This window comes from Taurulus bubalis (genome assembly GCF_910589615.1).
Source record: "Taurulus bubalis genome assembly, chromosome: 7".
Taxonomy (NCBI): Eukaryota; Metazoa; Chordata; class Actinopteri; order Perciformes; family Cottidae; genus Taurulus; species Taurulus bubalis.
The window spans coordinates 22,244,014-22,259,840 of record NC_136595.1 but is presented as its reverse complement, the minus strand read 5'-3'; the positions used below and the strand labels follow the sequence as shown (position 1 = coordinate 22,259,840).

The 15,827-nt window shown below is 41.8% G+C and overlaps 1 protein-coding gene across 1 annotated transcript; it reads right to left on the bottom strand.

Moving 5' to 3' along the window:
- Positions 1–57: 57 nt before the first annotated feature.
- erich3 (glutamate-rich 3) lies at positions 58–13,872 on the bottom strand (the record flags this gene model as incomplete). Its single annotated transcript, XM_079220810.1, has 14 exons — positions 58–3,416; positions 3,505–3,642; positions 4,727–5,089; positions 5,377–5,523; positions 5,658–5,890; positions 6,249–6,435; positions 6,769–6,949; positions 7,632–7,832; positions 8,252–8,410; positions 10,452–10,580; positions 10,777–10,848; positions 10,965–11,090; positions 11,724–11,817; positions 13,853–13,872. The coding sequence occupies 14 exons, from the start codon at positions 13,870–13,872 to the stop codon at positions 58–60; spliced, it is 5,409 nt and encodes a 1,802-aa protein (XP_079076936.1).
- Positions 13,873–15,827: the final 1,955 nt, after the last annotated feature.

The following is a 15,827-nucleotide window of genomic DNA, read 5'->3' as shown; positions in this document are numbered from 1 at the left end:
TGTGTAAACTAAAATAAAGCATCACCGTACCTTAGTGCCACTCTGAAGTGTGCAGCCTTAATGTCCACTCTCTGTCCTCGCAGCGGCCAGCAAAGGATATGAACTTCGACCGAACAGCGTTTCATCCACTGAGAAAGTGCTCAGCCGGTCTTTACTCACAGTGTGTTTGATGTCTTGGATCAGATGCACGTCTCTTCTGCCTCCGCTGGCGTCTGACGATTCAGGTCGCGTGTCTCTGTGCTGGGACTCCTCCTGGCTCCCATCGTCGGACTTGGACGTCGTAAAATCGGTTATTTCCGTAACTTCTCGACTTTGTTCGTCACTTCTCCCCCACGTTTCTTCACTTCCGTTCGGTTCGTCCGCTTTCAATCTGGACAGCCCTTCTGGACTGTTCGAATGTTCGCGTGGCTCTTCTGTTTCGGACGATGGTGGAAAATCTTCCACCTCTTCAATTACCGTTTGTGTTTCTGGACTATTATCAGTAGTTTTCTCCTCAGAGACACTCTCAGGTCTGCCGCTGGTTACTGAATGACCAGTACCTGCAATGCTTTCCACTTCAGTTTTAGAAATGTCTGTTTGTGTTAAGACCTCTTGCACCTTGTCTTCTTCCAGAGATCCTCTGCTTCCTTTGTGCTCCTCTGACCTCATGTCTCGCCCGCTCACAGACTCCTTATCATTTGGTTCACTCTCTGTTTTGGGGATGAAGAGCTTCACCTCAGTCTCCTCCTCTTGCAGTGTGTCTCTCTCACACGGTTCACCGTCCTCGGAGGGATTGCTCTCGAGGTTTGACACCACGGTCTCCTCTTTGCTTTTGTCCCCCGACTCCTCTCCACCTTTTGGCGCGTGCTCTTCTTCTGCATTTCCAGACACCTCCTCTATCTTAAGTGGACTCGCTGACCTCAACGGCTCTGTGGATTGTCTCGTTTCCTCACTGGAGTTGGATACTTGAGCGTCTGACGTCGATTCCTTCAAGTCTTCCAAAGGCTCAACGAACGTCTCAAAATACTTTGACGATTGATGCATGGTTACCCAGTTCGTGACCAGATCCGTGTTGTCTTCTCTCGCCAAGGCCTCCGGAGCGTGATTACTGGCGTCGTCGTTTTGTGTGAGCTGTGACGGCCGCGCTTGAGGATTGAGCAGAACACTGGCTCCTTCCTCCGAGGCCTTGCTCGCCTCCTCTGTGTCGGCTCCGTCGGCAGCAGACAGGTCCTCTACGGCGACATTTTCCTCGGCTTGAAGGTGATTGTCGGTCGTAGAGTCAGACGGTGCAGTGGACTCGTCTAACTGGTGAGGCGTGTCGTCTGAGCTCACAGCGGTGGGTGATGCGGATTGTGCCGGATCAGCTGCTGAAGCAACTGTGACCTCGCTGACATGACTCTGGACGCTGTCGCTCTTTTTCATCAAATCGGATGAATCATTTTTAGGGTCGGGAATGTCGACATTTTCATCTTGTTTTGTTTCGCCGTTCTTTCCGTCATCGGATTTAGATTCGTCTTTTACTTCTGTGCCGGACGTCTCCGGCTCGGAGTCATTTTTAGTGGATCCGTCTTGCTTTTCCACGCCGTCGTTCCCGTTCTCGGCCTCGCTTTGTACGACGCCGGCGTCAGGAGCTTCATCGACTTTGTCGTCTTCGTGTTTTTCAGCACCATCTACAGACTCCACAGTTGCTTCTTTGACCTCTGTGCTCTGACCTTCTTCGGTATTCACTGCTGTTGTTGCATCATCCCTCCCCTCAGTTTGAGCCTCTCCCTCATCCTTGTGAGCTTTGTTCTCTGCTCTGGTAGAAATTTCACCATTTTCAACATCAACGTCTCCGTTTTCACTGTTGTCACTCTCTCCTTCAGTTTCTTTGGCCACATCTTCGGCCTCCATCGCATTGTTTGGCGTCTCTTCAGACGTTTTAGTCCCCTGTGCTACATTTGCTGCTTCCCTCACATCCTCTGACTCAGCAATATTTGCATCAGATATCTTCACATCCTTATCCAAGTCTGCATCTCCGCTTTTCTCAGATTCCTCTGGAATCTCAGATATTTCGTCTCCTTCTGCAGTCTTATCAGTGACATCTTTTTCCTCTTCAGATTCTGCATCATCTTTATTCTCTGCTTTGTCCTCATTCTGATCTTTCTCTTCCTTTTCTGCCTCATCATCCTCTTCATCAGCAGCTGTCTTCATCTTTCCACACTCATTAGTTTTATCAGTTGCGGCTGCCTTTTCTTCAGAGTCCTCATCGTCATTTCTATTCTTGACACATTCGCCATCTTCCTCCCTCTCTGTCTTTTCAGATTTGTCTACATTCTCCTTCACTTCTTCTTCACTGCGGTGTTCCTCAGCTTGTTCCTCATTTGCATTTCCTTCAGTGTTTGAGTCACATTTAGTTCCCTCGGAAACATTTTCCTTGTTTTCTATCCTTTCTCCTGTTTTACTCTCATTATTCTTTTCTTCTTCTGTCTCATCTTTATCCTCCTTTTCACTCTCCTCTCTATTTTCACCTTCTGTTGTCTCATCTGTTTTTGTTCCTTTTTCTTCCTCATTACCTACCTCATCATCTATTTCTACAGAGGATTTTTCTGTCTGCTCTTCTCCCAGATCCCCCCTGTGTTGTTGATTGTCATCTTTACTTTCCTCTACTGCTGACACTTCCTCCCCTTTAATATCCCCGTTGCTGCTCTCATCCTTTGCATCTGCTGTTGTATCAACTGTGGTGTCTCCGCTCCCCTCCAACGAGCTGCGTGAATCCTCCGCTGTGACTTCCGTCTCTGATGCCGCGTCTCCGTCCTTGCTGTCTCTCCGCTGCCTCTCCTCTGTGTCGGTTTCAGGTGCCTCTTCATAGTTGAGGGCCTGTCGCTCCTCTGAGGGCTCTGCTTTCATCTCCATTGTCTCGCTCGCTGTCATCGCCTCCGCCTCTGCATTATCAGGCGCTACTGTCTCATCAGTCTTTTTATCCGCCTCTGATACTGATGACTCATCCTCCTCGCCGCTTTTGGTTCCTTGCCCCGTCTCGTCAGCTTCCGCTTCGGTTTTCTCCTCAGTTTCTTCGTCTCTCTCTGCAGCCTCGCCGTCAGTGGATTTAGCTGCAGCATCTTCCTGAGGTTCTGAAGTCTTGTCATCCTCAGTAATTTCCTCCTCAGATACAGGATGCAGAGCTGCATCTTCTGTGTCCTCTGCTTCATCATTCTCGGCTGTGTTCTTGTCTTCTTCTGGTGAAGCCTGTTGATCTGCCTCTTCTATTCTGGCCGTCTCATCTTTAGTGCGATCACTGTTCTCCTCTTGTTCAGTGTCGTTCTCCCGATCTTTTGGTTCAGACGTCTCGTCGTGATCCTTTATCACTTCAGTTTCACCACCAACACCTTCTTCGCATTTTGTCTCCTCTTCAAGGGGCTGTTCTGTAAATGTCACAGATTTCACTGCAAATGCATCTGCAAATACAATGGAGAGAATGTTTAGGAAAGTCAGTGTTCTTACTGTCTTCATTTATTTGAATGATGATGGATAAAAGGCTGGTACCCTTGCTGTCCTGTTCAGGGCCTTTATCTGTGGACTCCTCCTCCTCTTCCTCAGTGCTGGTGTCGCTCAGTTCGGGCTCTGAGCTGCACTGGGACTCCTTCAGTATGGCTTCTGCCAGCTTCTCCTGCACAGATTTGGCTTGGGAGAGAAAAAGAGACAGTAATATAAACTCATATTAAAGCAACCTCAGGGTGACAAACAATGTCAGATTGCTATGAGGCAAGGAATAAGGCAGTATTTGAACAATGCAAATGCAATGGGGGAACTGAGCCAATGAAGAAACATACAGCCACAAACAAAAGAATGTCTTTAATCTTTCCAGGTGCAAACAGAACATGCAAAATGATAATTAACATGCACAGAAAGAAAAAACAACAACACGTAAACAAGCATGACTCAGAACACAACCAAAATAGAAACACAATGCACAATCTCTTAAAAGACCTTAAAAGATAATTTTAGGATCATAAAAGATTAAAACAAAGAAAGAAAATCACTAAAGTTTGGCACTTAAATGTTTTAATGCGAACCGATCCCTGGAGCACAGTTTCGTTGAGGAAACCTACAATTCTGGTTTCATCTGATTATATATTACAGACATTAAGAAAAAAAGAACGCTGCCAGTAATTCAAAAGTATATTTGTTTGGGTACACTCCACTTATACAGCCGCATGTGTTTGAAACATTGGGACCCTTTGTTTTCCAAGCTATATTTTCAAATGTTTATGTATTTAACATCATTATTCCTTACACCAGAACTACAAAGTGCAACTTTAAGATAGATAAATTGAGTAAAAGGCAAGCACAAGTTAGAACAGGCTTTCTTAAAGTGATAAAAAAAATGCAATTTAAAATATTGTTACAGGTTAGAATCTCTTATTGACATCCAAACATCTCAAAACTTATTTTTGAATGAAAATGTACTTCGACTTGAAAAAGGGGATCAGACAGAAAATCATCACACACAAACAAATGAAAACATAAGCAAAACAATAAAACATGTAATTTTTCCACTATCAAATTTTACGTCACAATCGTACTCGTTATCACAAACGGACAACACAGAACTGTAGTAGTTATTTAGTTGTTGTCAAGTCTGAATTGCTGTATTTACATAGAATGGACGGCAGCTCTTGTTGTGTGATAATAGTGGAAAAACCTCCATAAAAGATGGACTGATCCATTTCTCACTCCAGAGCTGTGTTTGTTGGTCTGTACTCACCTCGCTCCGGTTCCTCCTCCAGTTTGTTCTCATCTACCGTTTTCTCCACCTCTCTGTCTCCTGAGGTGCTGTCGCTCTGTTTATTCTCGTTCCCCGAGGTGACGCTGGTGTCGTAGACCTCTGTCTCCGTCATGTCCTGTATGTCTGAGCCTTTAAAGCCAGCCGGCTCGGCCTCGGTGGCAGCGGCTTCTTCTGGATTTGGTTCATCTTTTTTTCCGTCCGGTGGAACAACAGTCTCCTCCTGATCGACCTCTTTTGGTTGCTCTGCTTTCTCGTCCTCTCTGGAGTCTTTGGTGTCCTCAGCATCGCTCTCATCCCGGTCGCTGTCTGAGGAGCTGGAGCCTAAATGAGACTTTAAGTCCTCTGTGCAAATAAGATAGAGAATGTTTTTATTTATATATTAACAGAAAACAAAATCCTCTCAAGGGGATTTGATGCATGATTAACCCTTTCAAAAGATGGTTTACTGCTTTACAGATAACACGTTGTAATTTACCTATATAAAGTTCAACATCTCATTGAAATATACGCTGCAGAATTATTCTGTTTTGCTGTAAAAGCGGTTGTCAAATGAATAAATAGTGTGTGATTATATGGCACTTTACTCGCAGTGATTTTCATCATGTGTTCAAACAAGCGATTTAACCCACCATCCCTCTCGCCGTCTTCAGTCTCAGAGGCGTCTCTCTCATCAACCTGCCTTTCAGTTTCACCAGATGGAGACGGGGATTTCTCTTCTTTTGTCTCCACGTCTTCTGGAGGGCCCTCGTCGTCTCCTTCAAAGTCTTCCTCATAATCTGAGGAGGAAGACATGCAGAAGATTCCTTAGGTTCCACTGTCGAGTAAATATCTGCAAAGTCTGAGTCAAGTATATATTTCTTATTGGCGCAGTCGTGCTTTTTTTTGTACTCTTGTTTTTCCGACATTATACCATCTCTGACTTTGTCCTCCTCGGCTGCTGTTTCTTCTTGGACCTGAGTCTCGGTGTCCTGTGGTTGGCTGGTTTCACCCTCTGAATGGGATGCAGCGTCGTCTCCAGTCCTCTCCGTCTCCATCTCAGGAGCATCCTTATGGCTTATAACCGACTCCTCTCTGCCTTCATCTTCTTTGACCCTCTTTGGTGGAGGAGTGGGTTTCTTGTCTAATCCCATTGCTATGATGCACCTGAACAAAATAGCATGATATATTGTAAGAACCTTAATATTATATATCATTTTCCCTGAAGGAGTATGATACTGTCGGACTCACAATGGGCAGTTTTTTAGTCCACACATTCTATGACAAATAAACAAACATAGCGCCTACACTACCCACAGTGCAACTCAACCTCTGACCCTTCAGTGAGAGATTCAAGCAGAGATGAACAGCAGACTACAGAGGTCTGGTAAACTCACTTCTTTCACTTTCTTTTATTCATTTTCAAACTTTTGAAGCCACAAAAAGCTTTTTCACATAAGCAGTAGTACTCCCCAATACACATCACAATGGATTGCCCCTTTAAAGACACAGCAGGTGAGCTTACTTGTAACAGGGAGAGGCTCCCTCTACGCTGCAGAAACCAAAGTGTCCGTGCCTGCCACCGAGTCTGGAGCCCTTCCTGTGTTTGAACTCGCAGCAGGAGCTCAGCCGCTCCACCTGCAGCCCGTTCAGGAAGAAAGTCAAGCTGAAGGGGAAGCCTCGGTGTCGCCTTGAAATAAACTGGAAAGTCTCTGAGGGAAAGATGGAGGATGTGGACGAGAGGTAGGAACATTTTCAAGATCAAGATCAACACATCTGTGACCTTGGTGTCACAGAACAACCCAAAACCATCTTAAATCCTCCGAGGCATCTTTTAATATCCCTACAAATGGTTTATTTAAAAAAGCATGATACACACCCATATTATAGATACAGAAATAACTCAATTTAAAGTGCATTTATAGACTTGTTGACACCTTAAAATAGTGTATTTGCCCAAAGGCTGTTGTGCATGACCTAAATCCCTTATTTGTTTCCACAAACACACACATCAAACACAGACCACCACAGATCCTCACACTGACCTCCCTCGCGGAGCTTGCCCTTGAAAACACACAGGTTCTCTCCTCCACAGTGTTGCTGAAACACTTTGACCTCATCCCTCATGTCCGTCAGGTCGTGGGAGAGATGCACCGCTTTACCGAAGTACATCATGTTCACACAGACTCTGCTCTGCTGCACAGAGCTCCTCAGCATGGGGGGGTCCTGGGTGGGAAAAGACCTGACAGGTTAGTGTCAGTAGGGTATACATTTAATCCAGTTTTAGGGAATTATTTTAATTTCCTAGTCCCAAATTTGATGTGACTGATCTTCACAGGTAGGTGTTATCCAGGTCTGGATGAAATTTACACAATTTATATCATGATAAAATATAACGCAAATTATTCTTATAATGAATGAATGAATATATACTTTATTAATCTCCAAGGGAAGATTTTGTGTCGCTGACTTTTTTATATTATCTCACCTTTGATATTTTTCTACTGATTAACTACAATATAAACAGTTGAAATGGACTAAATGTAGGTCAGTAAGAGATTCATAATGGTGTCAAATTGATCCTTTAAATTTGTTTTCCTAATTGTCCATCCATAGGGTTAGTTACCACTGAGCTAAATACATGTTTAACAACAATCTGTGAGTACAGATTACAATGTTCTGTATTTGCATTTTGGCAAAATTAAGACACACAGCGAAATCAAACACACACACAAAGACATGTAATATAACCTCTTCCTGCTAAGTCTTGCAAAAATCAATATATCTCCAACATTTTTTAATTGTTGTTAATTCAATATTACATGTCATCAATATAAAGGGGCTGCAGCTTGTAAGTTTGGGATGGAATGTTTTGTTGCCAAGCAAAACAAAGAGAGATCTCACTGACGTCAGCTCCGCTGGAGGCGGTGGTGGGACGCAGTCTGCGGCCTCTGAGTGTGCCGCTCGTGGTGACCTTTGACCCCCTCTCTTTCCTCTTCGTGGCCGGAGGCACCGGGGTGACAAAGTTGTTGATGACTGGGAGACAGTAGGGCGAGATGCCGCGGCAGGGCTCCGTTGTGGTCAAACGTCTCCGGGACGCCTTGTCCATCTTTGAGAGAGGTTACAAGACTGCAGTGTGTTTGTTGTCATTTCAGAACGGTTCATAACAATGTCTGTGAATGTGCTAGTAAAAACAGACAAAGGTTTATTGGAGTGTTCCTCCACAAGTGATGTGGAAACGTTGTTTTTTTCTTGCATTTACACAAAATATGTTATGAGCTTGCATGCATCTGTACAATATAATGTATAATACAGTTTAGCTATTACACTCTCTTTACAACTGCAACGTTTCTGCATAGTTTTCAAACAATGTGACCAAAGGAAGCTCATATTGATCTCACTCTAGATGGAAACCAGAAACTAATAGGATTCTGTATGTACAGGAAAAGTGTCCTGCACACTCTCTCTATAGAAGCAGGCACATGAAGGGGTGAATGAATGAAGGATTCTCAGGCGCCGCGGCCTCACAGTGCAGTTGAACGGCTGCTCGTGGTCATTGGAGGACTCCAGCAGTCTGGGAGGGGAGCCGCGTCGGAGCGAAGCTGTGGTGCTGTTGCTGTGGATCGGCTTCAGGCGCACCGGCCTCTGCATCTTCCCCGGAGCCGTGTTGGGTCGGGACGAGCCCGGCTGCAGCACCAGTAACACACACACAGTCAGCGTTCGGCCTATTTACTAACACTGTGCATGTATCGCTATGGAAAGCAATAAAGTACAGTGTTAAAGTAGTGTCACAAGGCTGGGAATTCAAGACATTTTTGAACATATCATTGTTGATTTATTTCAAACAAGTCTCTACCTGCTGAAACGTGAGATGTTTGCAGACATAAGACGGGAACTTTCACAGGGTAAACACAGAAATGTAAGGCTAAAGTTACAAAGATAACTTGCCACTTTAAACACTGTTATCTGCACACACAGCAAGCAGAAGCTGAGCAAGCTCTTCAAACCCAAGTTTCAGTGTAAACATGCAAACTATTAACACGCACAGATAATCATTTTCATTACAGACATTCCACACTCGGAAAAATATTTTGTACCTATTAAACTAACAAGATGAAACGTGTTAATTAATTATGTTTAAACCAGCTGGAGGGCTGATTTTGTTACCTTTGGCAAGCGTTACGCGAACTGTGCAGCTGTCAGGCTTTGACCAAATTTAGAGGGATGATGCATTTTGAAACATTGTTTATCAGGCTATAAAAACATATTTTACATATTTTCTTATCTTGGAAAACATAGACCTGATTGACGTATCTATCTTAAACAGATTGGCCTAATAAAGGTCTTTAACTAAAGGTTGAAGTTTTAAACTCAGACATAGTATCATACGGACCATGTCGTGGCATTTAAAAACCTTCTTTGCATGACAGAGATGCTGTAATTAAAGGTCAAATTTCAAGGCACTTGATTAAGAACTTGGATCAGATTAATAAATGAGATGTTACAACAATATGACGACTCTCTCTATTCACGGACTCAGAGACGTCAACAGGTTGTTTAATGTCAGAACCCCCGCAAAGCAGCCGGCCCAGACTGTCGCTTCCTCCACCCTGAAGCATTGTGCTGCTCAGCTGAATCTCCGGTGTTCACAGACATTTCCAACAACTCACTGAAGACTAGTCATGTACCAGCCTGATTCAAGGCCTCCACCATCATCGCCATCCCAAAAAAACAAAGGATCATGGGACTTATTGACTACAGGCCCGTCGCCCTGACGTCTGTGGCTAAGAAGTCTTTTGAGTTCTTTCCCCCTCTGCTTTTCTCCCTGTACACCAACAGCTGCACCTCCAGTCACCAGTCAGTCAAGCTTCTGAAGTTTGAGGATGACACCACCCTCTATGGACTCATCTTTGGTGGGGAGGAGTCCGAAACAACAAACAATTTGGAGCTCAACGTTCTAAAGACAGTGGAGATGGTTGTGGATTTCTGGAAGAACGCAGCCCTACCCGCCCCCATCACCCTCTGTCACTGCCCCGTTGACGCTGTGGAGTCCTTCTGCTTCCTGGGCTCCACCATAACCCAGGACCTCAAGTGGGAGCCGAACATCAGCTCCATCACCAAGAAGGCCCAACAGAGGATGTTCTTCCTGAGGCAGCTGAATAAGTTCAACCTGCCAAAGACCATGACGGTGCACTTCTACACAGCCATCATTGAGTCCATCTCCTGCTCCTCCATCAGCGTCTGGTACGCTGCAGCCACTGCCGAGGACAAGGCCAGACTGCAGCGCATCATCCGCTCTGCTGAGAGGGTGATTGGCTGCAATCTGCCTTCCCTTCACGACTTGTTCGCCTCCAGGACCCTGAAGTGGGCAAGGAAGATTGTAGCCGGCCGCTCTCACCCTGGACACAAACTGTTCGAGTCCCTTCCTTCTGGCAGGAGGCTGAGGTCCTGACCCCCACTGACACCGACATCCCCAGGACAATTGCTTACAGTTACACACCCTTGCAAATATTTTCTTTATAAATATACACTTTATTATATGTTATTTGTTTGTTTATCATATTTTCTATTTTTAAATGATGTCTTATACTATTGCACTGTGTTTATTGTTATTCATCATTCACCGAGCCAAATTCCTTGTATGTGTAACGTACTTGGCAATTAAACAGTTTCCGATTCTGATATCCACTCAATCTACTGCTGCACCAGGACGGATGTTTAGACTCACGGAATCGGAGGATTCAGAGTGTTCCCCCTCTGGCCCAGAGTGTTGTTTTCGGATGCACCTGGCACCCGTGGGTGGGCGTGGAGACAGGATGCGGATGATGTCTTCTTCATACCTTTTAGAGCGCTCCACCTTCCAAACAAGAACATTCATTTCAGGTTGTTGTCATTGTTTGTGTAGCAATATATCAAAAATTATTTATTAAAAATGGCACTATAAATAATGGTAAATTCTAATAATGTTTTTTTTGTTTTTGTTTGATATGATTCAAGAGTCATTACTTTACAAAAAAGAGCAACAAAGCAGTGTTAAAATGTAAATGATGTACTTTGATCTTGTGCACTCTTTCCCTCCTTGAAAACTCCTCCAGTTTCCTTTTGATCTCTATTTGATGGACACGCTGTGTGAGAGGGGCACAGAAAACATTTGCATAATTTATTATTCAAGGAGAAGCACAGATTAGATGACAGTGTTTTACATTGTTTTTTTGTCCCTGGTACAGTATGTTCCTCCCACCTCCATCTCCAGCACCTTGTGGAAAATAGCCTGGGCCAGACATTCTCGAACGTGTCTCTGGTGGGCTCTCTGGATCAGCTTGTGTCTGTACTCCTTGTCTGGAACGATACGCCCACTCCTGGTGATCTGAGAACAGCAACAGTCTCAGCAGGGTTCAAGCTACGACACGGGTCTTTGAAGACGACAACTTTCCAAAATGAGGTCGCCGGCAGCTGATTGATCCGGAATACAAAATCATTAAAGGTCATGAAAATGCTTTTTTTTTCTATCAGCTTCTTGCTCTGAGTAATGAAGTCTACACAGACACAATTTCACAAAAACTACATCTCTGTACACTTTTTACAGGTTTGAAGTTTGCAGGGCTTATTGAGAAAAAAAGATGATGATATGCAGAGGTGGGACCAAGTTTTGCCAATGTGTTGCTCGTCTCAAGTCTTTAAACTAAAGTCCAAAGTCCTAAACTTTGAGTTTCGAGTCCTCGGAAAGTAATAATGCACTGTTCACCAAATGTATTGCACTTTGCCCAAACCTCTGAAATCGGATTTAGCGACATTTGAATCAGAAACTGCCAACAGTTAGTGGTTGGTAACTTATCTCACTACATCACCATCGTCATCATCAGAGCCATGATTTTATAAATAGTAAATAAGGTCATACATCTATATTTGCCAAGCACCGACCATTCTTTACCATCCATTTAACTGTGGTTGTATTTTTGTACATTTCGTCCTCCTTAATATCATCAACCTGCCAACGTACCAGTCCTGCTCTCTGCAGGTGTCTCCTGATCCGAGAGTTGCTGAAGTATCCAGCCAGATGTCTGTCGGTGAGACTGTTGTAGACGGAAATAAGTCTACAGAAACGAGACCAATAAAAACAAAAAAAAGAGACACTCAATTAATCCCAGCTAAAGGAACTTAATTAAAAAAGGCTCAACTTAATGGCACCCACAATTTAAATGTTGTCTCCCACGAGCGTAACTCGAGAGTTCTTGTTTACAGTTGGATCTCAATAGAATGGTTTAGTGGAGCACAACACCATGTTGGTTTGTTGGTTGGTTGTTGTTTCTTGTCCTCATTAATGAGACATCAGGTCGTCCGCAGTCTGGCAAGTCTGAAAGTGTTTTTCCAACACAGTTTTGATTTCCTCCTGCATTTGTGTACGAGACAACAGGATCTTACAACTATCGGGTCTGTTACCGGTGTCCGGTTACGCACAGGAGTTAGAGGGGATGGCACACTTAACCCCGTCGGCCTCCTCTTTGTGCACCTGTGTGTTTGTCTGTGGTGCTCTTCAGCTCTGGCTGCGGTTTCTCTTTGAACTACAACATGGTTGTTGAACTATCAAGTACCTTTTTTTTTACAAAACTTTCTCTGACCGTTCTCTGATTGTTATCGGTACACGAGCCTAACAATTGGCTTATGTTGACATTCGTTATGAAGTGATTATAATGCTGTATATTTTACTTCTGGAATACATTTTCATGCATCATATATCTGGAGCAAACTCCAGAAAACTGCATTTCCAATCCAACCCAGTTATTTTAAACCAAGACTTTCCTTATATTCATTAAAAAAACTATTAATTTCTTAGACTGCGCTGTAACTTTTATTCTTGTATTTTATACATCTTATTCTATTTTAGCTTGTTTTAATAACTTATTCTTGACTCTTCAATGGTTGTTTGTAATTGTATTTAAACGTCCTTTCATAATGTGTTTCTTTTGCACTTTCTCTCGAGGCTTCTGATGTTTTATGTAAAGCACTTTGAATTGCCTTGATACTGCAATGTGCTGAATAAATAATCTTGCCTGACCTAATATGTTCATTTCTAAAGTAATCAAAAACACAACTGAGCCTTGATAAAAATCATAAAAAAGTAAAACGAGTCTGACTTGGCTGCAGTTTAAAGGACAAAATAAGCATCTGGACTCAAGTCAAATTCAACACTAGAACAATTGCTTGTAATGGTGATTTTTTCCGTCGCCGTTAAAAAATTTCTTGAGTAAAAGTACACAGGAACTGTTTCATTATTAGTATAAAACAAATATAGAAGTACAAGTATAATAAAGCACGATAATGTCCCCCATCAGTGTGTTATATCACTTTAATGTTGCAGTTTTACGTGAGGGGCCGCTACTTTGAACTACTTTACAAAGTTGAACCCATTACAATGCATCCTATTTTATAAAGTGTTTTGAACATAACATCGTAATCTGTAATGCCACAATAGCTGTCAATTTATGTATATATAAGAGAGAAAAAGTATAGTATTACAATCTGCATTGGAGTGGAAGTTTGAAGTCGCACATCATTGAAACACTAAACATTAAAATGTTTACTTAAGTACTTGAGTAAATGTACTTATTACATCCAACTAGTGGTAAAAGAGTACATTTGCATTTTACTCAAATAAAGGATCCCAATGCCTCTTTGACAAAAAGAGTGTTTTCATCACTCTCCATCTTTGTTTCTGCTGTTTCTTCTCGTCTTTTCAGGTTGTGTTCAATGTCACGAGTTGTTCACCTTGAAGCACTTTTTGTTGTTGTTGTTGTTGTTTAGTTTTTTAGTAAGTATTAGTACAGTAGGGCGGAGCCTAAACGTATCATTAACATAAAAGTAGTAAATAATTGCTCAGTGTGACTTTGTAGCGCTCGTGCTTCTTCTCGTTTTGTGACGCACGTTGCTTAACAGCATAATTAGCATAATTTAAGAGCCAATTAAAAGTAGTACATTTTGCCTCTGTAGTGACTATAAAGATCGACATTTTACTCCAAAGACATACTTGCATCAATGAGTTCGTTTAACTGTTTTGGAGTAATTACAGAAATAATAACGTTAGGATTAAGTAGTTAAGAAATAAAATATTAAACATTAAATTGAACTCACCCTGGGTTGAGGTGACTCATGGTTTTCAGCTCGAACTCTCTGTGAAAAAAACAACAACAATATCTCAGGTAAGAATGGCCGCGGGGTTCGCTGGAAGACACCTGTGCCGATGTAAAGTCAGAATGAACCCGGCGGAGTTGTTATAAAGTCGGTCAGCTGGTTCTCGGCTAAGAGGGACTGCGCCTGCGCGGGACTGCGGCTGCGCTCCTCCCGGACGGAGCGGAACTGATGACACTCGCCGGTTGCCATGGGAGGTCACGTGACGAGGCTGCCAACGGGGCTGGTTTCCACTTACAGAGAGTCCCACTAACATAGATAAGTTACAGATAATACCACAATACACTCGCTCACACACTCTGAAGTACATGTTTTTAGACAAATTAATTAATAAATGTACACATTTATTTCTGACCATCTGAAAAGTAGCCGAGCATGTGAGCTTCTTCTTAATTACCTGGTGTAGTAATTTGCATTAAAGCTTTAATCAGTGGTGGAAACAGATCCTTTACTTTGGTAAAAGTATCATTCATTAAAGGGTAAAATAATTTACAGGTAAAAGTTCTGCATTCAAAGTTCTACTTCAGCAAAGTACATAAGTATTGTCAGCCAAATGTACTCAAAGCATCAAAGTAAAAGTTCTTGATCTGCAGAACAGTGGTCCTTGTCTGTGATATAATATTATATATGGCATTATTGTTAATACTGATGTAGAATCAAACTGTGGTAGTTGGGGCAGAGCTAGCTAATGTAGTTAAGTTTAGTAACCGGAAGTGGGACTAATACAGAATTATTTTATCTCATCATATGTTTTTGTGTGTGTGAAATCTCTGTAAAGAAACTAGTTACTGCGGCTGTCAGATAGATTTAGTGGAGTAAAAATTACAATTGTTCCCTCTGAAATGTAGTGGAGTAGACGTGAAAGGTATCGCAGAAAATGGAAATACTCATGCGAAGATAACCTCAAAATTGTACTTAGTTATTTTCAATCAATTTAAATAAAATAAAGTAAAGGCATAATAGTGATTACTATAAAATACCTATAGATCTGTAATGATAATGCTTAGACCAGTGGAACAATTGTGTGAAAGAGTATTCTTAGAGATGTGTGTTTTTATAATATATATATATATATATATATATATATATATATATATATATATATACATATATATATATGTATATATACATATATATATATGTATATATACATATATATATTTTTTTTTTTACAGTTTACCAGGATGCACTAAAACTGCAGGTCCTCTGTGGCCCTCTTGTGGAGATGTGGAGAACTATTTCTAACCGGACACACATTTCACATGTTCTATTATAAACTAACCACGTCTAGCGTGAAACTCATTAGAACTACATTAATTATATGCAATAGATCATCAAGGATGTCTTATCTGATCACATGTTTTTTTAAATATATTTCTGAAACATAAGTGCGGTGGCTTTGCTTACTGCTGTCCATCTTCCAGTGTCTCAGGGTCTTGATAATATGCATCACACAATATGTTAAACATAGTCTTTGAATTTTATGGCATAAACTGCTCATTTTCATAATCAATTGAAGTGTTCTGTTCTAGAGTCTCAGCATGCGTCCAAGCGTCACTTGAGGATCAGTGATGAGGACACTGGGAAGAAGAAGAAGAAAAGAGGATTGTTCTGTGCTTTTGTCTTTGGGTGGACATCTTGTTCACAATATGCAACAGCAGATATACCAATCAAAAGTTTGGACAAAGACAAAGTATACTACATATATACACACATGTATATACATACATATATATACACACATATATATATATATATATATATATATATATATATATATATATATATATATACATATTTGTAAACATATATACATATATTTGTACATAGACATACTGTATATTTATATATATACATATATTTGTATACATATATTTGTATTGATATATGTATATATGTATTATCTATAATCTTAAAT